This window comes from Drosophila montana, unplaced genomic scaffold (assembly GCF_035044405.1).
Source record: "Drosophila montana isolate Dmon_TW-CO22-7 unplaced genomic scaffold, ASM3504440v1 contig_3207_1, whole genome shotgun sequence".
In the NCBI taxonomy this organism is placed as follows: domain Eukaryota; kingdom Metazoa; phylum Arthropoda; class Insecta; order Diptera; family Drosophilidae; genus Drosophila; species Drosophila montana.
Genome location: NW_026998086.1, coordinates 72354 through 94051, shown reverse-complemented (window position 1 = coordinate 94051; position 21698 = coordinate 72354). Strand labels below are relative to the sequence as shown.

Here is a 21698-nt window from a genome sequence, read left to right as displayed (position 1 = left end):
TATTGTTCCTTAAAAATTACCTAGCAATATTTATTTATTTATTACACTCATTGATTATTATTATTATTATTATTATTGTTATTATTATTATTATTATTATTATTATTATTATTATTATTATTATTATCATTATTATTATAATTATAATTATAATTATTATTATTATTATTATTATTATTATTATTATTATTATTACTATTATTATTATTATTATTATTATTATTATTATTATTACTATTATTATTATTATTATTATTATTATTAATATTAATATTATTGTTAATGGTCGACAAAACGAGTCTCAAGCTAAGAATTTAATAACATAAAAATAGGAAATTTAAAAGCCAAAAGCCGAATACCTGCCAATTGACCAACAGCGCGCACCAATAATGGCAATGGCAGTCGCAACAGGTGCACAGATAAGCCACAAAAATGAATAAAAACTTTAGTTTTAATGTGGCTTTACAAAAATAACAACAACGGAAAAAGAAGCAAATATTTGTGTGTATAAGTTGTGTATGTGGCCAAAGCCGGCGCTTGCCGCTTTGCCTGGCCGGCAGCAACAGTGCGTATACTTAATTTGTGACTAAAGACGCCGCATGCAATTCCCTTTCGCTAAAATTTCCCAGTATTTTGCCGCTCTCGCGCGCAAAGCGAAGCGTGGGTGTCAACAGCTGAGAGCCGTGCCCAGTATTTTGTTGCTGCAATACATTGGCCAGACAACGACAACAGAACGCCGGCGCCGGCGCTGGCGCTGGCGTTGCCGATGTTGGGTCTCGTCGCTGCCGAAGCATCGCGTCCCACTCAAGAGCAGAATTCACACGCAGCCAGCATAACAAAAATTTCAGTCGGCTTTTTTCACGACGCGCCCGCGGTTTGTTTGTTTCAACAGACTTTTACAGCAAATTGCAAGTGCATTGAATAGAAAAAGTTACTGGATTTTTGCTAATTGCCAGCAAATAAGTTGTGAAAAACCAAAAGCCATGTCACATATGTTACGGCCCGTGCCGACGGCCAAAAGCGTATAACGTGTAAGGCTTAAATCGGTATATACATGTCTGTGTGTGTATTGTTTCAGCATCCCATTCAAAGATTAAGCTGGTAGGCAACTGCCGCATGGGCCGCCTGTGTGTGTGTGAGTGTGTGTATGGGTGTGTGGGTGTGGGTACCCGCAAGCACTTTGGCCACTTAATTTTCTTTCGATTTTTCACTGTTTGTATGTACCCGCATTTTTCTATTTTTGCTATTTTGCTGTACTTTGTATATTTACTAAACATTTAACCGGCTCTGCCCCTGTCGTCGTCGTCGTCGCTTTTTCCGGCTGCGTTTGCGGCCGCGTCCTCTCGTCTGGTTCATTGTACTTGTGCGCAACTAACGAGGATGCAGCGACGAGCAGCTGAAAGCAATTTTCAGTCAACAACACAGACTTGACAGGGCCAATTCTATTTGAACGCTTGTTGTAGTTGCAAATTTTGGGGTGTGCAGGTGTGTGTGTGTGTGAGTGAGTGCCATATCGTGCCTGAAGTCAAAATAAATATTGACCAAACAAATGTCAGGCATAGGCAATGCTTAAATATTATTGCCAGAGGTTTATCTCAACGTAAATGTCAGTCAAACACATGCACAAATACATGTCCTTAGACGGGTATGTGTGCGTGTGTGTGTGTCTGTGTGTGCGTAAGGGGTTGCTTTACACCCCTATATGAGCGCCTGCTAACGTGCCCAGAGCTCATTATCTAATGCAAGCGTAATATTGCTCAGCAGAGACACGCGGCGTATGCGTAATATGATTGCATATCAAAGTTCACTTTAACGCCGCCCTTAAATGTTATGCATATGTATATCGAGGCACTTTTATGGCTTCCGAAAGCTACTGTAAACAGCAACAGCAACAACAACAACAAAAATAACAACAATAACGATAGCAACAAGCCGCCGGCGCCGAGACAAAGCGTCTGCCACACTTCAGGCACACGACAGCAACAACAACAAGAACAACAACAGCTGGCAACGACAATTGAAGGAGACACAAATGAGCATGCAAAGAATACAACAACTCAATGGCTAAGACTGACACGGCCCAGACAGGCAACAGCAACGGCTGAGCCTAAAGCCCAGTGGGTGCAGGATTCTTGCCGAGTGTTAGCCTCATATTACACATACGACGCGTTGCCGCTGCCAGCGTGTGTGCCGCAATGCAAGTCAAGTGAAGGTGCTAGGACTGTTGACGGTTTTACTGTCACTGCTATAATTGTTGTTATAGTTGTTGTTGTTGTTGTTGTTGTTGTTGCTGCTGCTGCTGCTAGTCGAGGTGTTGTTTGCTTGAAGCCTTTAGACGGTTGGCGACATTTGATGTTGTGTGTGCACTTTGTAAGTAGCACAAAGTTTAATTTGATGACTCGGCAAACAAACTTGGCGCAAATAACCACTCAAGCCTGATATCCTGCGAGCCTTTTCACGCAAATAGCTGCAAGTCATTGTGCTATGACGTGCTCATAGTGCGTGTGTGCAAGTAAATATAATGTGATGTGGAATAGAGTATTAGAAATCCCGATTGTGCTGTACTTTTGATTAAGGGTAAATACTAACAATCTTGATTTAATTAATTGATTTTCTTCTCTCTTACCTTCAGCAGTATTATTAGGTTATGTTAATCCAGCTACTTGCTTTTTATCTTTATCTGTTGTATATATTTATATACATACTTAAACTGATAACATAAGCTACTTTAATTAAATGTATGAACATTTATTTATTAATATAAGTATACATTATCGTATTATCTTTTTCTGTTCTATATACTTATCTTATAAGCTTAAGTATAGAATATAGTCAATCTATATTTAACTATATTCTATACTAGTCAACCTATACAACATAGATATATAGAAGAGGAAAAGATAATACGATAATATATACTTATAATAACTATATTGATATACATTTAAATTAAGGAGCTTACAGTAAGACACAAAGATAACCCTTGAGGGTTTGGCGATATATTAGTACAAACCGAAAATATAAATTGGAATATATCCCTAAACATTAAACTTGCAATCAATAGATCTATGTCTACTATTCCACATTAATATTATTCCCACGTATCTCTTATTAGCTCGAATAAAAGAATTAAGTTCTTTTGCGCGCCTTTATGGTAGCTTTTCGTTGAATTGTTTATATTCAAAATGTTTAAAATATTGTCGAGCGCTTGAGTTGAATAAGAGGCCTCAAAGAATAGCTGTCGTTAATTTCGCTCAGTGCACAAATTAACCTATTTACCTGTTAGACAAACCGGCAGATCAAATATATGTCGAGAATTTCGCTTCTCTAATACACTAAAACTACAACAAAATGTGTGTAACCTAAACAGTAAACAACAATGACTGCAATCAGCAATTAAAGCAAAGTATATATATCGAAAATGTTCTAAAACAAATCAACTGGTGAAGATGAAGCACAATCCAAAGCAGCTCACGCCGTTCTTTGGCAACACGGTCGCAATTATTTCTGTTGAGCTTCAGCCGAACCGTAAATCAAAGATTGTTGGAAATGGGATATTCAAATATATAATGCATAATCAAGCTGTGTGGAGCTGATTTAAATTAGAATTTAATGCTGTTTCTCAATGATTTCAGCTTTCGTTCTCAACTTTTGTTGTTGCCGCATTTGCACTCGATCTCAATAAGTTAAACACAAAAAAGTTTTCATTGAAGAACTATGACGTCAATGTGCAAGTTGCGTTTGGTTTTGTTGTTTGTTTTTATTAAACTGTGGCGCAACAGAAAAAAAAGCCAAAAAAATCGGAAAAAAAAATACCAATCAAATCGAAATACTTTTTCGCTGGCAGCTGCAGATTCAGATACGGCAGATTAATTCAACGGACGCCCAGGCCCAGGCCCAGGCCGTGCCGCACTTGAAGGGGCAGCTGCGGCTGCGGCACCAGCAGAAGTTGCCTTTTTCCGAAAATTGTTGCCTCAAATAGTTGCCCGCACCCTTTCAACACAATATACCTCGGTACATTGTGCGGCACTAATGACCGCACGGTTTGGCTTCTCTTCTCTTCTCTTCTCATTTTTTTTTGGCACCCATGCCAGGAGGTTGCATTTGCGTCCGGGCTGCGGTGCCGTGGAATGCTAGCTGGCTGGTTGTCTCATCTGCTCTGACAAACGTATGAATTTATAATTGCTTCATTCTTGGGCCAGGCCCTGTTACCCAGCCAACAGCCAACAGCCAACAAAAGCACGATTGACACTCACTCTGAGTACTCGCAATTTGTGATGCAGTGTGCCAAAATACGGGAATGTATATATACCGTATATATATAAAAATATGCATATAAATATATATATGTACATATATGCATATGTGCATGTGCATGCATTTTGGCATCCTGTGACATTCGAAATATTGCTGATTAATATTTGGGCTCGTTTGTGTTTATTTTCATAAGTAGAACAAATGTTTGCCATGCAAATAGCAACAATTTTATGGAAGCATTTTTACATATTGAAAACATTCAACTGCAATCGAAGATATATCAATTGCATATGTTGTCCAATTTAAAATCGTGTCGCATAAAAACTAAAATAAATTCTGTTAATATTCTGTGCAAATATGCATTTCCAACTATAGGCATATAAACTTGATCAAGACAACGAGCTGGGTCGCCTTAGCCATGTCCATCCCAACTGCAAAAGCTAAGAGCTTAAATTATATGTTCTCCTATGCTTTAAGCTGAAAGAGTTTATTACTTTTTCATCAATATCTACTTCCATTTTCATTGTATCGATATATATTTCGGTTTTGAAACATGTCTTTTCAGCATAGATCGAAAATTAAAAAAGCTATATACTCCAGGCTTGGTGTGCAGCTTCTCGTATAGTATATACATATTTAAAATATTCTAAATAAATAAGAAAGAAATTTCTTTTTTAAAGGTAGAACCAAAGACAATATAATCAATTTATTTACAACAATTATATTGTCTTTGGTAGAACCTTACACTTTAGTATATGCACATATTTAGGTGCCTAGCTTAGACTCCGAAAATTTCGCAGAGATCGGACTATGAACACCGAAGTGTGTGGCTAAGGAACGAAGTGCGTGCGTCCTTGTGCTTGTGTATGTGTGTATGTGCGGGGAGTGTATATGTGCCTTCATATATATATATATATATATATATATGCATAGAAGGAAGCTACAATGCTTGTAACGGCCGCTTGGCCTAGGGCTTAGGGTATCTCCTAGTCGGGCACTCCCGTCCTGAGTACTTCAACTTGTTAAATGCAATGACAGCGGCAAGAGCTGCAAACGGAATTCTACCCTTTATATCCATTAATTTTTTTGTCAATGCCTTGGAACCGAAGTTCAAAAGCTTTCACGTTCAATATGCAAAAATGCTGATACCAAGGAACTGGCTGAAAATCAAGAAATAAGAAAGAAATGAAAGTTTTCCTTGGTTTTCTTTCCGTTGAAGACGTACGAAGAGCAGGTGCCTGGCCCGGTAATTGCCCATATACAAGTCAGAGCTATCCAATCAGTCGTTTTTACTGGAAAAAAAGCTACTGAGCTTGTACAATTCTCATCTGACAGTCTTGTTATGGTCAATTTTTATCAGTAATTGGAAAATTTTGTGGCGGAATTGTGTGTGTGTGTGTGTGAGTGTAGGGCTATTAAAAGAGGGAAAACATTTTTTCACACTGTCTGCTTGCAGCTTAAGTGTTGGACAATGGACTAACCGGAACCCGCTCGAATTGCGTGAAAGCCAGACAGCCAGTCAGGTAGCCAGGTAGCCAGGTAAGCAGGTAAGCAGTCAGCCAGTCAAGCGAACCAACCGGACTTACTCGAAAGCTTAGCGGGATTCGTTGGCATCAGCAGCGCAATGTTCGATGTCACCTGGCTGCCCACCGCCTGCGGCTCACTGGCGCCGGCATTGATACCGCCGGCTCATATAGTCATACTGTGGTACTTTTGGGAGAATTATGCACGGTATGTGGACCGGCACTTTTGCACGTGCTCCTGCTGGGACACCGTCTTCAAGGGTCCGTACGAATCGGGCGTGGCCGCCTATAAGCACATGTACTTCAATGCAACGCCCAATAGCTTCAAGATGTGGATACTTACCGTATTTGCGGTAATTGCGCTTTACGAGTGCATCAAGCGGCTCATCGCCTTGATCCTGCAGCAGCGGGTGCGCTACTCAATGCTGCTGCTCTTCCTGCTCTCCATCTTCTCGCACTATTATGCCTGGTGGGCGTATATCAACTACTACAACGACGATTACTACAATCAATGGAATCACCAACTCTTCTTCACGGTAAGCTACAGAACACTTCGACTCACTTCACCAAGTCCGGTCTTTATCCATGTGTGTGTATGTGTGTGTCTGTGTGTGTGTGTGTGTGTGTGTGTGTGTGTGTGTGCCTGGGCAGACAAGTGGCCCGGTCAAGCGGTTATCCATAATTTATTAGCAAAGTTCTGTTAAAAAATTCCCATGCTTAAAACTTACACAATATGCGCCGTGTTCGTGTTCCTGTTGAGCTCAATTTTCCAACCGTGCTTCACGTGCACCACTTATAAAACTTATGGAGCTCCGGTACGCCCATCCGGCACTGAATTGCCACTACTCTAGCTATTTATATATATAGTTAAGGATAAGTCATGCACTGCCATTGGCCGTAATCAAATATGTTAAATGCCGGAGCAGAAAGTTTGAAGTGGCAAAGCAATTGACGCAAAACGGCAACTTTTACAGTTGGCCAACGTTAATGAGCCTATTGGCCCAATCGGGCAGTCGACGCAAGTGTACTTAATGCCAAGCCCAGTTTATGCTGAAAGGCAACGCACAGGAAAAGGGAAAGCATTTTAAGGCATCACTCCTTTCCCTTTGAAAATCTATAGAAATTCTATCAAGGCTTCGGTCAACAAATTCCAATTCGGTCTCAGTTATTTTTTGTAGTACAAGCAAACACAGCTAGGTCTGGCATTTAGTTCTTAACTTGGCTCGCAAAATAATGCTTCAAGCCCATTTTAGAATACCAAAATTCCTTAACTCAGCTCAAGCTTCTCCCATGGCAGCTAAATGATATATTAGATATAGTAGTCCGATCTTTTAAAAGAGATTAATTTTCGATCGATCGTTTCTATGACAGATATAAGGTATAATGCTCCAAGCCAATATATATAGGGTATAAGTTGTTGATGCTAAATGCTTTTAATGCTTCGGAGATATCTCCGACAAACAAAAATTAAAATATAGATAGATATTTCAATGTGTAATCCCTCACACCTTACTCTACTTACAGATAACGGAGCTGTTCTCCACAGTGCTAGTCATGCACCTGGCCAACACCACGAATGTCGTCAAGCCGAAGAAGGTGTTCTGCATTGTGGGCATTGCGCTGCTGCACATCCTGGCCGGCAGCTTCGACCAGTTCTTCATGAATGTGGTGCGCGGCGAGGGGGCAGCCCATCAGGTGGTGCGCGACATTGGCTTTATGCTGCCGGATCTGCTGCACCTGATCATACCGATATGGCTGTTGCGGCGGGCGCGTAGTGAGAGCTTCGGCACTCGACCCTTCTACCGGGATCGGAAGCTGCACAGAGATATTGTGGCCATGCTGTGCCTGGTGTCCATGCTGTTTGTGCTCTGCACAATTTTGTGAGAACGAATCTTGTTTGGCGCCTACGAGGAGGCGCACGGCAAGATCAAGCCCGCCCAGGATGCTGCCGTAATGCTGCTGAATCGCTACCGCATGCTGGCCAACAACAATGTGCATAACTAGTTATGCTGGCTGGACGCCGGAATGAACTGTGGACAATATGCTGCACTCGCCAGTAAGTGTGTGGGGGCGCAGCTTAAGCTTGTAGTTTTCTGCTTTCTGTTTTGCCATTTACGACTTTTGTGATAGCTTTTTGAACAGAGATTTTCAGTTTGACGCAATGAATATCGAGGCATATACGAAGTATCCAACTAATACTTATCCCCGAGTACATAATCAATACAGCAAACTGTTGACTTCCATTTAGAAATGTTGGCCGATGCTCTGTTAAAACATATCCATATACACCCACACATAGACACAAGTGTAATTGCACTAGGCACTAATAGAATATTATATTAAACCAAACAGTGGCGCAGCGATTAAGCTGAGATGAACCCATATTGATAGATACTCTAGATACAACGAATAAGTAATTATCAAAAGCTCTGGCACGGCTTAGGACAAGTTAGGAACTGGAAGATTAGGGACGACCTCAACATCAACTTATTGCCAAGCATTGCATATACATATACCCACCCAGTGTTATTCTATCTTAACGTTAGATGCGATTTAGACTGTTGTTGGATAATACATATAGCATTATTATATATATATATATATACACACACACACACACACTTTCACGCAACACACACAAGTGAATCGAAATATTCCAGTAACGTAGTAGAGAACAAATTGAAGACCCTGTAGTAATCAAAAATAGCGTTAAACGATATTGTTATACATCCATGATATAATATGAATATGGAATAGCGTTCTAAATATGTATACACCCGCACACACAAACATATACATACATATATATTTTTAGTATACAGCATTATATTAAATAAACATTAAGAGACTGAAAACGGGCAAATCAAATAGTTTCCATAGATACAAACAAGCGGTAAGTTCAAAAACGACTTCCTTGTATATATAATCGATTTTATTGAAATTTGAAAAATCTTTATTATGTCAGTGTAAACACACAGTGTATATACTACTGTTCATATATATATACATATGCCAAATATGTATATTTCAAATATGCAATTGCATTTTCCAAAAATACAATTCATTTTCTCATTTCGTAACTAAACTTTTACAACTTAGCATTTTGTTTTACTACAAAAATTATTAAATTTTGTTTTGTTTTTGTGTAAATTAGAAGACATTTGAAAAGATTTACATAATAAGTAGAGGCAGAAAAAAACGTTTTAAATATAATGGAATGTTGTTGGTATTGTTGTGCAAGTATAAATATATATATAAATTTATATATATATATATATATATGAATACGTGCACAATATATAAATGTAATTGGCTGGTTGACGGGCTGCAGAGCGCGCAGCAACTTAAAGTACAATCGTAACTTAATTTGGTAAACAAAATGTGTATAAAAAGATAACTAAACAAAAATGGACGGTCTTTTGATGACTATTGAGTGTTCGTTCAAAGTACAAAGTAAAATAAAAATTAAAATTGATTTGCCATTAAACAAAAGCAAAATGTTACAATACGATAAAGTAAGGTAAAGTAATCAGCAACCAATTGTTAACCAAATTTTAAAGCAAAAGAATTGCTCAAATAATTGGCAGTGTGTGTGGGAAAAAGCCTTGGATTCTATTATCAATGATAATTTATCATATTCGTTTCCTAATTCGTTTGATTGTGTGTTTATATATATATATCTTTTTTTGTTTTTTGTTTTGTGTACGAGTCGTCGCTCAGTTGTGTGTTGCTGGTTTTTGTTTAAGGCGATTGATTTTCAAAGATTGCTGCACTCGATAGCTTAGATGAAAATCTCTGTACGCTTTCTGACCTGATGGCCCGTGGTTGAGTGCAGAACAGCATCGTCTGGGTCATCGGCTCCATCGGCGCCATGATCCTCGTGCGTCAAATAATCGCCCTTGTGTCGGTGCAAGTAGCGACCAATTAGGAAGAACATTAATAGTAGCAACAGGAAGAGTATGACGAGCAAAACTGAAAAAGTAGAGCAGAGTATTAAAACAGGGTCTTTGTTGGGTTCCCAACATGTAACTTACATGCCAGCAGCACAGAATTGACTTCATTATAAGCCTTGCGCAGCTTCTCCTCGTCCACCAGGGGTGGCGGTCTAGTCTCAATTTCAATGGGTGGATGCGTTACGGGCTCAACGCCGCAAAAGTCTTCAGTCAATTGAGCTACAAGAGTTTATAAAATGTAGCGAATGTCGAGTTTCTCTAACTAAACAAAACTTACTGCCCAGCGATTTGACATTATTGGGTGGATTCTGTTGGAACATCAGTTTTAGTGGATAAATATCGTCGAACTGAACACGCGATACACAGCCAACAAAACCGTCGGTCATTGAGGTATTTTTGCCAATGTACATGTACTGAATGTTGTTGAACTGCGCATCCGCCGACGCCTTGATATCAAAGTGGTACTCCACTGGCTCGTAATTGTCCACTTGCAGCACCACCGTAGAGCCGCTGTTTTTACGCATAAAACGCATGTCATGATACTGACCCAAGCCGAAATGCTTCTTGGGGAATATAATTTCTTGACGCTCGAAGCCAAAGTCAAACACACAACGCAAGTGGCCTGCAAAGTGAAAACAAAGATTTATTAAAACCTATTCTACGCATCATGTAACACACTTATAGGCACCTGAATTGGAAACTTGTATGGTCAAATATTCGCCAGTCAAATTCGAAAAGAAACCCAGCAGAAAGCCCTTGGGTATGGTAGTTGTGAAGCCCACGCGTATATTCTCTGCAATTGTGGAACGGAAGGAGCCCTCGAACTCGTAGCGTATAATAGAACTGGAACGCAAATTGACGCCAATCTCTGCAAGCGATAAATAAATAATTGGTAAACATTAGTTAAGACAGTGGCGAGTATAACAAAAGCCAAAGTACCATCTGCGCAAATGGGTCCCTTGAAAGCACTCCAGCGGCAGTCGCAGCTGTAGCCATCGTAGCGTTCAATGCAGGTGCCATTGTTGAGACAAGGACTTGACTCGCAACGACCCACGCAGCCCGTGCTGATGCCGTAGATTCCACGCATCGAGTGCTGCTTCAAATCCACCATCTTTCCATTAAGTAAGAGCGCACGTATGCAGCCCACGTAACCATCGCGGTACTCAGTTGTGGAGCCAATGACCAAATCTGAAGTCAGATGCAGAGCACGCACGGGACCTGGAGGCTCGCGCACCTCAGCCTTTATGGAACCATCAACAACCAGGCGCGCTTCCTTTCTGTTACGCTCCACGCTCACAGTGTGCCAGTTGTTGTCGTTCAGATGATAGCTGGTGCCCACATTGACGCCCAGGGGACCGCTGCCGGCTTGGTACTGGAACTGCAGCTTGTTGCCGCCATTCAGACTCAGCTTGATATAGTCAGTGGGGCCAGTGGCATGGAACAGCACCGAGTTCTCCTGTGTGGTGCGGAACTCCAGATAAATGTCGCCCGAATGACCCATGTCAAAGGGCGGCAAATTAATTGAAGCATCAGCTATGCGGAACGTGACCACATTGCTGAACAAATCGTCGCCCTCGCAGCGCATGGGTCCCAGCGTGTATCGACCCTGCTTCTCATCCAGCGGCGTGCCAGTGTCACCGAACTTAACTGCACGCACAGGCAAATGTTCCTTTTCACGTATATCTCCGCCATCCTCGGTCCACTCTAGACTGTTGGAATCGCAGTTGCACCACTTGGTAGGGTCGTTACATTTGCCCAGGATGCCGCACTCGCATTTGCGCGAACCAGGCAAAGCGCCGGCCCAGTAGTCCATGGGCTGATTGTTACGCGAGATCCACCAGGAGAAGGGACGGAAGTTGCCAGCTTCAGCTATATGATGAATTCATAATTAATATCCAGAACGAATCTGAAAACTTGCTAAATATATATTTACTGGGCGAGTTGAAGAGACGCGACGAACGGCAGGAATAGCTCAGACGCTGCCAGCAGCTGTGCGAGCGATTAAGCAATGCTTCAATTTGCAGTTGATTGGCATCGTACATGATGGACTGCTCAAAGGAGCCGGGCTCCTGGAAGCCATCAACCGTGGTCGTGTGCTCCTGACTGTGACTCAGTGTGGTTATAACGCGTCCATCAGCTAAAAACAAGATTGATATTAGATTTAAGGACATATCAACAAACGCACACACATGCACTCACAGTAAAATTCGCAAGTAACTGGGAAAGGCTCCAGCGGACCGCTGCCATCGACATCAAGGTTCAGATTAACACGCTGCTGCACGTGCTGCACATTCTTCAAAGCCTGGCAGGACAAAGGATTGTTGGCTATAAGAAAGAAGCGAATGAGTTGCTAGCACACCAAGAAGCACATGGTTGTTGCTTACAGGTGTGACACACAGCGCCCGCATATCCAGTGTGTGCGCAGTCGCAGAAGAACTCCATGCTATTTTGATGGCACACGCCCTTGTGCTGGCAGGGATTCGGATTGCAGCGATCAATCATTTGGCAGGCATCGACGACAACCTCATCGCCGCAGCAAACCTCCTCGCCCTGCACCCAATCCTGTGGCAGCTTATAGTTGCCATCCACTGAGATGAGGCGCATGCAGCCCACAAAGCCATTCTTCTCTTTACCACCGGCTATGTAATACAAACGTCCAGTTGCTATCAGCAGATTCTTGGTCGTTGTCATTGGACGTTGATCGATATTTAGAATGAGACGATTGCGCTCAATCGAAAGCACAAAAGAATGCCATTTGCCATCGTTGAACTGTTCGTCATAGTTGTCCAGAATGATGCGTGGCTTGTCTTTGGCTTTGAGATCAATCTTCACTTTGCCAAACTCCAGAAACACTTTGATGTAGCCGCCCGAGTAGAAGTCGTGGTGTACCATAACGCCGCTCTCCTCGTACGTGCGGAAGTAGAAGGACACATTCAAGCGCTGCGAATTCTCATAGCCCTTCAGTCGCACAAACGAACCGCGCGTCGTGAAGGTAACAGGGTAAATGGGCGGCGAGGGGCAAGCATATATGGTGTTCACTCTGGTATACAAATATGCCTCGCCCAGCTCATAGCTCTCCTTCATGATTCTTATAAAGTTGGTCGAGTTAAAATAAATGTTCTCCAAACAGCCCGAGAAGTTCTGCTGCACAATCAGACCCTCCTGCACGTTGGGCACACCGCCTAAGTACAGCTCCCGATTGAGATTCAATCGACTAAACTCGCCCTGAATGCGTCCACGGACTATGACACGATCCACTGAGAATATGATGTCCCGTCGATTACGCGATATGACCACATCGTGCCACACATTGTCGTCCAGCAGACTACCCACAGAGAGCGAGGTCATAATGCCCGAACCCAGATCGAGATTCAGCACCATCTTGTTGTCCTTCAGCTGCAGCGCATAGTAATCCCCCTGAGTGCCGCGAGAGTACATCATGACGCCATTCGCAAAGGCGGTCTTGAAGCGGAAACGTATGGACTCGCGGGATGAGGCAATGGGTTCACGACGCAGATCATAGCGCACCAGGCCGGTGCCATTGAAGTAAAGATTCTCCGAGACTGTAAAAGAAGTGACTTTAGTTTGGATTGATTTAAACATGTTGTTTACTCACCATATTCGCAGCCGTAGAGCTCGACACGCATGGAGATGCGATCATGCCAGCGCGTGGGATTAATGCGCACCCACTGTGCAATAATGGGCACCTCGAAGACATTGTAATGTATGGAATTGCCATCGGTGTTGCCCTTGAACATCTGTTTTGGGTAAGTGCCTACATTAATAACTATAAATCAAATGCCCTAAGAGCCTTGCACCATGCCACAAATTTCCCTTTTCTTGAGTTAAGCTTTTGGTTAGGTTTAGTTAGATAGATTTTAAACTAGACTAGTGTGTTAGTCACTGTACCTGCGGCTCGCTCGTGGGGTTTACATACGAGCGCCAATACTCGCCGTCGTCCGAGTATTGGACAATGTACTCCGTCACAAACTCATCGGTGTGCATGCGTCCCATGGTGGCGATCTTACGCACCATTTGTGTCCCGCCCAGATCGAGTGTTAGAAAGTGATTATAGGTATTCTCGACAGGCGTCCAAGCCGCGTTACCTGCACCAGTTGCAATTCGGGTTAAGATCAGTTAGGTGAGTAAGCAAAAAGTGTGAAAAGGAAACCAAAACCAAAAAAAAAGAAAAAGTACTACAAATACATGAAACGAATAACGTGCAAACAACATAAAAAGCAAAAAATACAGCCAAAAAAAAAACAGGCATAAATGTAAATAAAATGTGAAATATAAATGAAAATCTGTAGATTTGTACAGCTGTTTAGCCAGCTCTTAACCGGGTTACATTTTCATCCAGCCACCACCAACAGCACCCGGACAAGCACAAACACACACACACATATATCTATATGCAGCGTGATTGGATTAGTGTGACAGATTGGAAGCGGGTGGTTCACGCTTACCTTTATGTTGCCGCCCGGCTCTTTATAGTCGGCAAACTCAAGATCTGTGATGCCATAGCTAATGGTATACTCGGTCACATATTCATTGCTGTGCGGGCGTCCTTGCAGCGCAATGTGCGTGACATTCTTCACCGCACCCAGGTCAATAATCAGACGCTGATCAAAGTCCGAGCTCTTGGCCGACCACGAGGTGCCAGCTTAACGATAGTTGAAGGGGGAGTGTGCAATAAAAATTAACGATACATAATTTAAAAATGAAAATATTTAACAAAAACAAAATCAATTTAAACTCTCAAATGGACTGGGTCGAATTTGCTATAGACAAATGTTGTGCATCGCAACTGCCTGCCAATTAAGAGGCCATAATTTAAGGCGATTTCGCTTGACAGCTGCAAGTGGTACGACCCTATATCAAAGGTCCTCCACAGGAGCAAGGGTAAGAGCAACCCCCTGCCAGGCACAAACGAAAATTCGCATTTGCAGTGGGAAACATGCAATATATATATTTGCAACAGGGGTGTGCCCAAGTGCCCTGGTGTTAACACTAAATGGACATGGCAGGCGGATTGAGCATAAACAATTGCCGCAGTCGGGATTCTGCTTTTGTTTTATTGTGTCCGGTCCGTGACCAAAGACTGTGTGAATGCGCTATAGCATCGATCGGCAGGGATTATATATGAAGTAAATTGCGCTCAAGTTGGGTTCAATGCCGCATAAAAGTTTCCATCGATAAAACTTTGGTAAACAATTCGGCAATATAAAGAAAAGAAAAAAACAAACTGCCTGTGAACCTAACTACCAAAAAGCTACCCTTGCCAAGCCGTGCTCTGCCTCTTCCTGCGCATATATTTATATTAAGCAAACTAAGTTGTCTGGCACATGTCTGGGACCCATTACAAGCGAACCGCGAGTGCCTACATTTGGGTTTATTGCCTTTTAAGCATATTTCCGGCTTACGTCTCTGTTCGTTTTATTCTCTGTTTGTTATTTCGAGTCCCAGAATTGGGCAGGAATATGCGGACAGCTGTTTAGCACGCCAGCATGTTAAGGCCCAAGAGTTCAATATAAAATTATAGTTACATTTATTTCTGAATCATAAACTATGCTAATATTTTGTATATTTCGTTCGTCTATTGGTGGCGTTTTTGCGGTTTGAGTAGCGCCTTCTGGCAGTAGGCCACCACATCCGGCTGTTCGGCGGCTGCACTGCGCTCGATTAGATCCTCGAAACGCAAAAACTCAAACTTAGCATGCTCAAGCGGCAGACAGTTGCGAAATGCGATGGCAGCACAATATTTGGGCGTTAGTAAATGCTCCTCAAAATGCCATTGGCTCATAGGCGTGCCGTTGCAGCAGAGCGTCGTGCCACACAGCGGCGAGGCGGCCTCCTCCAATGGATGCGTTGTGTCCATGGCAAAGCTAATCTTCTGCAGATCAACAGTTATGCCCACGCCCAGCTCCTTGACATAGGCCTCCTTGAGACACCAGTGGCGCATAAATGCCTTGAGCTGTGCGCGCTCGTTGTGCTGCGGTCTGCCAATGTAGCTCCACTCCTGGGGTGAGAATTTGCTCTGCATGAGGCGAAAGAACTCCGACAGAGATTTGCCGCCATTGTACTCGATTTTCATGACATCCGTGCCAATGCCGAACTCGGGGTCATCTTTGCTACCCTTGATGCCCGCCAGCAGCACCAGTTTGCCCTGGTGCGACACATTAAAGCTGAGCTGTGTGCTGGTCTTCAATTGCTGTGCCTGGACCCAGTAGGGTTTGCCGCGCACGTCTCGGGCGAATTGCACTTGATGATACGGCTCGTTGCTGCACGTGCTCACAAATTTCCGCATTAATAGGCGACCAATTAACGAGGACAGAAAATCATCGATAAAATGAAATTTCATTAAACGCGTTCGCTCCTCGGCCTGTATGGCAGCAACTGCATGCGTCAGCTGCGGCAGCGTGGGCGTCCACGTGCTCAAATCGAACGCCCATCGTTTGCAGATGTGTTTGTTCATTGGATTGTCGGTGCAAATATTATGCTAAATGTTTTTTATTTTATTAAAATGCAAAACATTGTCTTCAATTTTCGCTTAATCAACTAATTTACTTAAGCGCTGCTTCTTCTTGTTCGTATTGGCATTCGGCCAATGCGACGACACGCAGACCGAGCGAGTTAGCATCGCTGTGCGGCGAGTAGAGTTGTCAATGCGCGCGATTGGTCGCTTTTTTTTTAAAAAGTTGGCGGCTAAATAACTAAAGACAACAATACTAAAGCATAAACTAAAGTCAAAAGGCATTACAAACAAATAACAGCTTCAAAACAAAAAAAACATACGCAAGTAATCAACGACAACTAAAGACAGAAAAAACTGAAATACAATTATGAAGACTAAAACTTACCATTTAAATGCGCTTTGTCTGGTCCACGCTCCGTTAACGATGATGTGGCTGTTAAAACAGCCCGCTCCATCAACGGCTGGTTGCATTCATAGTCGGAAAAATAATCGGAGAAAGAATCTGCAAGCAAAGAAAACAATCAAACAATACGTTATTTTAGTATGTCGAACTTTCATTTATAAAAATCGCAAGGGTTGAACGTCCTTTCTTTCTCACATACATATGTATATATCGCACTCTATCTCTTGTAGACCAACTCAAGCGATCTCTCTCGCATAAGCTCGTTCTCCCTCGATGTCTCACGAAATAGTCCATAGTCCATCTCCCCCTCTCTCTCTCTCTCTTAGGAACATGTTTTGTTATTCTTACTCGGAAATGCGAGTGACCTTTCTATGCAGATCTCATGAGATCCAACAAAGCTTTTTGGTCGTTTCTCAGTGACTGATTTTAGCAATTTGGATCTTGTGTTTATTTTTGTATAGGCAAATACGAATATGTGTTGTTCCAGGCTATCTTTTAGTCGAGCACTCTTGCTTGTTTTTCTTACAGAGTTAAAATATTGGCTGCTTGACCTAAATATTGCGCACATCGGAAAGATGTTCGTTCATATATAAACTGTCACTGGCGTAAATAAAACTGAAAAGTTCCGTAATAAGAAAAGTAATACGCTTGGACAGGGGCCAATACATCTGAGTTCATACATAATTTCAATTATAAACTTTGAGTGGCATATACTTTGGTCCTTGGCGGTAGTCATGTGGCTTTTTAGTGCTTAATTTTATGAGCCATAAATAAAGCCCACGAGATCCGAAAAAAGAGTACACATTGCATTTATTTACTGCACTGCAATTTGTTGCCTCGTCTTATCTCTTATTTGTGTAAATATTTGGTTGCCATGACATTGTGCACTCGGCAAAGTGCGCCTTCTGCAATAGAAAAGTGCCCACTTAGACGTGCGGCAGGCGTGATAACAGGGCACGGAAATCCTATCGTCGACAATTGTCTGTCTCCGGCAACCCCCAAGGTGGCGACGCCTTTGTGGGTGCAGCTCCTGTTTAAACAGCGCCACAGCGACAACAAAAAACAACCCTTAGAGACCAGAAACCAGTGAAGGCTAAGAGAGTTCATGTGCACTTTCTGTTTGACTTTAAGTTGACGGTATGGGGGGAGGGGGGCAATAGCAACGCCTTGGAAAGCGTGCAGCAGATTAGCTAGAGTCAATCTTGATATATATACGCACATAAGTACAAACATATGTATGTAAGAATGGCCAACCCAGTTGGTAGAACCTGTGACAGGTCGTAGCACGCACAACATTTCAAGAAAATAATCAATAGAGGAGAGGGGGAGAGGAACAAATTTGAACTACTTTTTGATATCTCGACTAACTTGCAGTGAAACGACTTACTTTTTACATAATTGCCACGCCACATGCAATTCCAAATACGTTTTATTATGATTTCGGGAAATCACATTCGCAGTAATCACAACATGTACACACATATAATAATAAAAAATCTGGCTAATGTTCTCAATGAAATAAATATGACGTGACCGATATATTGAAAAGTAATTTCCGCCCGCTGAAATTGGAAGTGTGGATGATGCGAGCCTTGGCCGGCATATAATTATAAGCATCGAAATAAATTACCAAAGAGGCTGTCTAGTTGCCCGGCTGTCCGGCTCTCAATGGCGTGCAAAGCGTTGAGAATGTGAGGAATTGTTTATTTTTAGTCATAAAATGTTTGCATATGAACTTTAAATGTTTATTGTGGCCAGCGTATAATTAATTATTGATGCCAGCCAAACGGAGCACCTCAACATCTTTGCCTAGTTGACATATGGATCAGACACGTGCTAAGCACAGGATTTGCCTATGGCCAGTGCATGCGCACTTTAGCTGCAGCTGCAACAATGGCCGCAATGAAAAATGCCGGCTCCAATAAGCAATACGAACAGTAACGAGATTAAAAGAAGGCGTTGTTTGTTGGTTTTGTTTTGTTAGCGCTGTTCGTAAGCAGCGTTTGAGATCTGATGAGCGCGAGAGTGGAGAGCGCGCGATCGTAAAATTTGAAGAGCGAGTTAAAAGCGAAACACAAACAAAAAGAGAAGTGGAAAATGACGAGTCTTCAACGTTGGGGAACACGCCCAAAACTTGGCTTAAACGAATTTATGTTTTCATATACTAAAATCTTTATTTTTTATATAATGTCCAAACAAATCTATTTAGACTTTATATGTTTTATGAACATATTTTACCTGCTAATGCGATTCCCACGCTGTTGCTGCACAGCAGCAAAAGGCAGCTGCAAATTGAAATTGTTGCCGTTGCCTGCGTTGAGCTGTGTTGCCTCATTTTGGCTTTTGTATTGTTAAATCACCCAAAATGACTTAGACACATTTATACTTAATAAATTCTATTGTTTCACACTTATTTGCACAGTCAAACGCGCTTATTGGTGCAGCCAGTTGCAGACCAACGGGACAACTTGTTTTGCCAACCCCGCGGTACTGGCGTCGTCAATGTGAACAACGATAACACAAAATTACGCTTGTTTTTTGTTTTTGTCTTTATTTCACAGTTTTATTTTTTAAGCGTGCCTTGTTGTACTTTTACGTGCGCCCAGCCCAACGTAAATGGGCTTCGTCGTTTGATTAATAGAATAATTAACGCTGCGAGTAGATGACACACACGTCTCGCTACGTTCACAATGATTTAATAGTATCGATACACGAGTATAATGTAGATTATCCGATACTAATCAATTTTATTTCGATACTTTTCTATTTAGTATTTGACACTTATCAGCACTGAATTGAGCACTTTTGCGTTGCGTTGCTCATTTTTGCGTTACGTATAACGATTCGCACTACGTTACGCTCCCTTTCTGCTACGCCAGAAAAATTGTTGGCGTGTTTGTCAGACGTTGCAAAGTATTTCGGTTTTGTGTCAAGCAATATATAGTTAAACAGCAAAAATGTACGGCGGTGAGGAATTTGGTAACACGGTGAGTGTTTGCTCCTTGAAAGCAGCGGCATGCGCTGCATTCGCACAATTTGCAAGTCAACGGGGCTCCGCTAAACATAACCCAACTTTTGGGTACCCGCTACCATCAACAAAACACAATGCAAGCTAAGGAATTAATTTGTCCTTTTGTAATATTGCAGGACTTTTACGATGATTATGCGCACACGGGCGATCCAGCGCTGGATTTGGAGTACGAGCGTAACTTCTACGCCAACCGCATGCCCGAGAATGTCAAGTACTTTCTCATGAACTTCTGCCAGGCGATCAAGGAGGGGAATCTATATGACATACAGAATATGTATGAGAACACATTCCCGCAGATCAGCGATCACCACTTCGACAAGACTGCTTGGCCAGATGAGCAGGAAGTTGGCGCCATTGTGGACAATGACAAGGTGTTTCTGATTTTGTACAAGGAGCTGTACTACCGTCACATCCATGCCCGCATTCCGGGTGGACCCAAGCTGGAGCAGCGCATTAACTCTTTCTTCAACTACTGCGATTTCTTCAATCTAATCATTTCGGCTCAGAATCCCGTAATGCTTGAGCTGCCCGACATCTGGCTTTGGGAGTTGGTCGATGAATTCGTTTACCAGTTTCAGAACTTTGCCCAATACCGGTGAGTATTTTAATGATTTCTTGTTGTAATTGAACTCTAATCCTTATTAATCTGCACAGTGCACGCCTGACGGACAAGTCGCAGGACGAGATTCAGCAGCTATGCGTGAACCATAGCAACGTTTGGAGTATTTTGTGTATTCTGAATGTGCTGCACTCGTTGGTCGATATCTCCAACATTAAGAAACAGCTGGAGGCCATCTCTCAGGGCATCGATCCACAAACCGTAGCTGGCGACTTCGGCAAGCTTGCCTTCTACAAGATGCTTGGCTACTTCTCCTTGGTTGGTCTGCTGCGCGTGCACTCTCTACTGGGTGACTACTATCAGGCTATAAAGGTACTGGAGCCCATTGAGATACATAAGAAATCGGCCTACTCGCACATACCCGCCTGCCAAATTTCCACGTCGTACTATGTGGGATTTGCCTACATGATGATGCGCCGTTACGCCGATGCCATACGCACCTTCTCGGACATCCTGCTGTATATTCAGCGCACCAAGCAGCTGTATAGCACGCGCTCCTACCAGAACGATCAAATCAACAAGCAGGCAGAACAAATGTATCATTTGCTGGCCATATGCCTGGTGCTGCATCCGCAGTGCATTGACGAGTCCATTCAGCAAGTTTTGCGCGAGAAAAACTACCATGACGCCATGTTTAAAATGCAATGCGGTGATTTGGAAGTCTTCAAGTCGTTCTTTGTCTTTGCATGCCCACGATTTGTTAGCCCCTGCCCGCCCGCCGCTGATGCGCCCATGGAAGACTACGTGAAAGACCCAATGGAGCACCAGCTGCTCGTTTTCATGGATGAAGTGCGCCAGCAAAAGGATTTACCTACCACCCGCTCGTATCTCAAGCTCTACACAACATTACCGCTGACCAAACTGGCCTCCTTCATTGATCCCAATGCGAGTGAGGATGATGTGTCCAAGCTACTTATACGTTTGCTATGCTTCAAGCACAAGATGCGCAATTTGGTTTGGAGCAAGGGTCCCAGTGGTCTCGAGGGCACCTTCAAGTCGGGCTCTGAGGTAAGTTGTACCATATTTTTTTTTAATTGGGATTAATTTAAACAAATACTTGTCACCTTTTAGCTTGACTTCTACATTGACGATGATATGATCCATATTGCCGACACAAAGGTCTCACATCGTTATGGCGATTTCTTTGTGCGAAAAATAATGAAATTTAACGACTTGAATCGCAAGCTGAAGAACATCAATATTTAAACACCTAAACCAACTACTTTGTAAACGTTCGTGAACTATTTAATATTCCGATTTGGACTCATTTGCTTTGGTATCAATAAAAAAAAAAAAGAAAACTTCTAATGCGGAGCAACGCAGCAAAAGGTCGAAACAAATTTGTGATTTTTAACTACCCACAACACAGAATGAAAATTAACGGTGAGATTTCGATTTTAACATTTACTTTATTTTTTTTTTAACAATACCATTTTG

The 21698-nt window shown here is 42.4% G+C and overlaps 4 protein-coding genes across 6 annotated transcripts; 2 read left to right on the top strand and 2 right to left on the bottom strand.

Annotated features, from left to right (window-relative positions):
- Positions 1–747: 747 nt before the first annotated feature.
- On the top strand, positions 748–8656 carry LOC135432651 (uncharacterized). The gene is made up of 3 exons (XM_064688397.1): positions 748–1031; positions 5714–6316; positions 7305–8656. The coding sequence occupies exons 2-3, from the start codon at positions 5882–5884 to the stop codon at positions 7662–7664; spliced, it is 795 nt and encodes a 264-aa protein (XP_064544467.1). The 5' UTR covers positions 748–1031; positions 5714–5881; the 3' UTR covers positions 7665–8656.
- Positions 8657–9449: 793 nt separating this feature from the next.
- On the bottom strand, positions 9450–19293 carry Nrx-IV (neurexin-4). 3 transcript variants are annotated; one of them, XM_064688382.1, is made up of 12 exons: positions 18850–19293; positions 16594–16710; positions 13643–13839; positions 13350–13491; positions 12118–13296; positions 11933–12058; positions 11667–11870; positions 10673–11602; positions 10422–10601; positions 10011–10355; positions 9815–9952; positions 9450–9752 (listed from the first exon to the last, which is right to left on the bottom strand). In XM_064688382.1, exons 1-12 carry the CDS (start codon positions 18944–18946, stop codon positions 9562–9564), a joined length of 3846 nt encoding a protein of 1281 aa, XP_064544452.1. In that variant the 5' UTR covers positions 18947–19293; the 3' UTR covers positions 9450–9561. The 3 variants fall into 3 exon arrangements, with proteins under 3 accessions (XP_064544452.1, XP_064544451.1, XP_064544453.1); XM_064688381.1 differs by lacking the exon at positions 13643–13839 and adding an exon at positions 14200–14396 and having other exon boundaries at positions 18850–19292; XM_064688383.1 differs by lacking the exons at positions 16594–16710; positions 18850–19293 and adding an exon at positions 14200–14304.
- On the bottom strand, positions 15265–16349 carry LOC135432650 (L-aminoadipate-semialdehyde dehydrogenase-phosphopantetheinyl transferase). Its single transcript, XM_064688396.1, has one exon. It carries the CDS (start codon positions 16206–16208, stop codon positions 15330–15332), a length of 879 nt encoding a protein of 292 aa, XP_064544466.1. The 5' UTR covers positions 16209–16349; the 3' UTR covers positions 15265–15329.
- A 147-nt stretch (positions 19294–19440) lies between the features above and the next one.
- On the top strand, positions 19441–21601 carry eIF3l (eukaryotic translation initiation factor 3 subunit l). Its single transcript, XM_064688388.1, has 4 exons — positions 19441–19598; positions 19759–20237; positions 20297–21269; positions 21333–21601. The coding sequence occupies exons 1-4, from the start codon at positions 19569–19571 to the stop codon at positions 21465–21467; spliced, it is 1617 nt and encodes a 538-aa protein (XP_064544458.1). The 5' UTR covers positions 19441–19568; the 3' UTR covers positions 21468–21601.
- The last annotated feature ends 97 nt before the right edge of the window (positions 21602–21698 follow it).

Excerpts from the sequence above, each read along its gene's own strand:
- LOC135432651 (XM_064688397.1), top strand. The coding sequence starts at position 5,882 with ATGTTCGATGTCACCTGGCTGCCCACCGCCTGCGGCTCACTGGCGCCG. Across the intron at positions 6,317-7,304 it reads ATCACCAACTCTTCTTCACG|ATAACGGAGCTGTTCTCCAC; the intron begins GTAAGCTACAGA and ends CTCTACTTACAG.
- LOC135432650 (XM_064688396.1), bottom strand. The coding sequence starts at position 16,208 with ATGAACAAACACATCTGCAAACGATGGGCGTTCGATTTGAGCACGTGG.
- Nrx-IV (XM_064688382.1), bottom strand. The coding sequence starts at position 18,946 with ATGAGGCAACACAGCTCAACGCAGGCAACGGCAACAATTTCAATTTGC. Across the intron at positions 10,602-10,672 it reads GGGACCCATTTGCGCAGATG|AGATTGGCGTCAATTTGCGT; the intron begins GTACTTTGGCTT and ends TATCGCTTGCAG. Across the intron at positions 9,953-10,010 it reads TAATGTCAAATCGCTGGGCA|CTCAATTGACTGAAGACTTT; the intron begins GTAAGTTTTGTT and ends AAACTCTTGTAG.
- eIF3l (XM_064688388.1), top strand. The coding sequence starts at position 19,569 with ATGTACGGCGGTGAGGAATTTGGTAACACG. Across the intron at positions 19,599-19,758 it reads GTGAGGAATTTGGTAACACG|GACTTTTACGATGATTATGC; the intron begins GTGAGTGTTTGC and ends GTAATATTGCAG. Across the intron at positions 20,238-20,296 it reads CAGAACTTTGCCCAATACCG|TGCACGCCTGACGGACAAGT; the intron begins GTGAGTATTTTA and ends TAATCTGCACAG.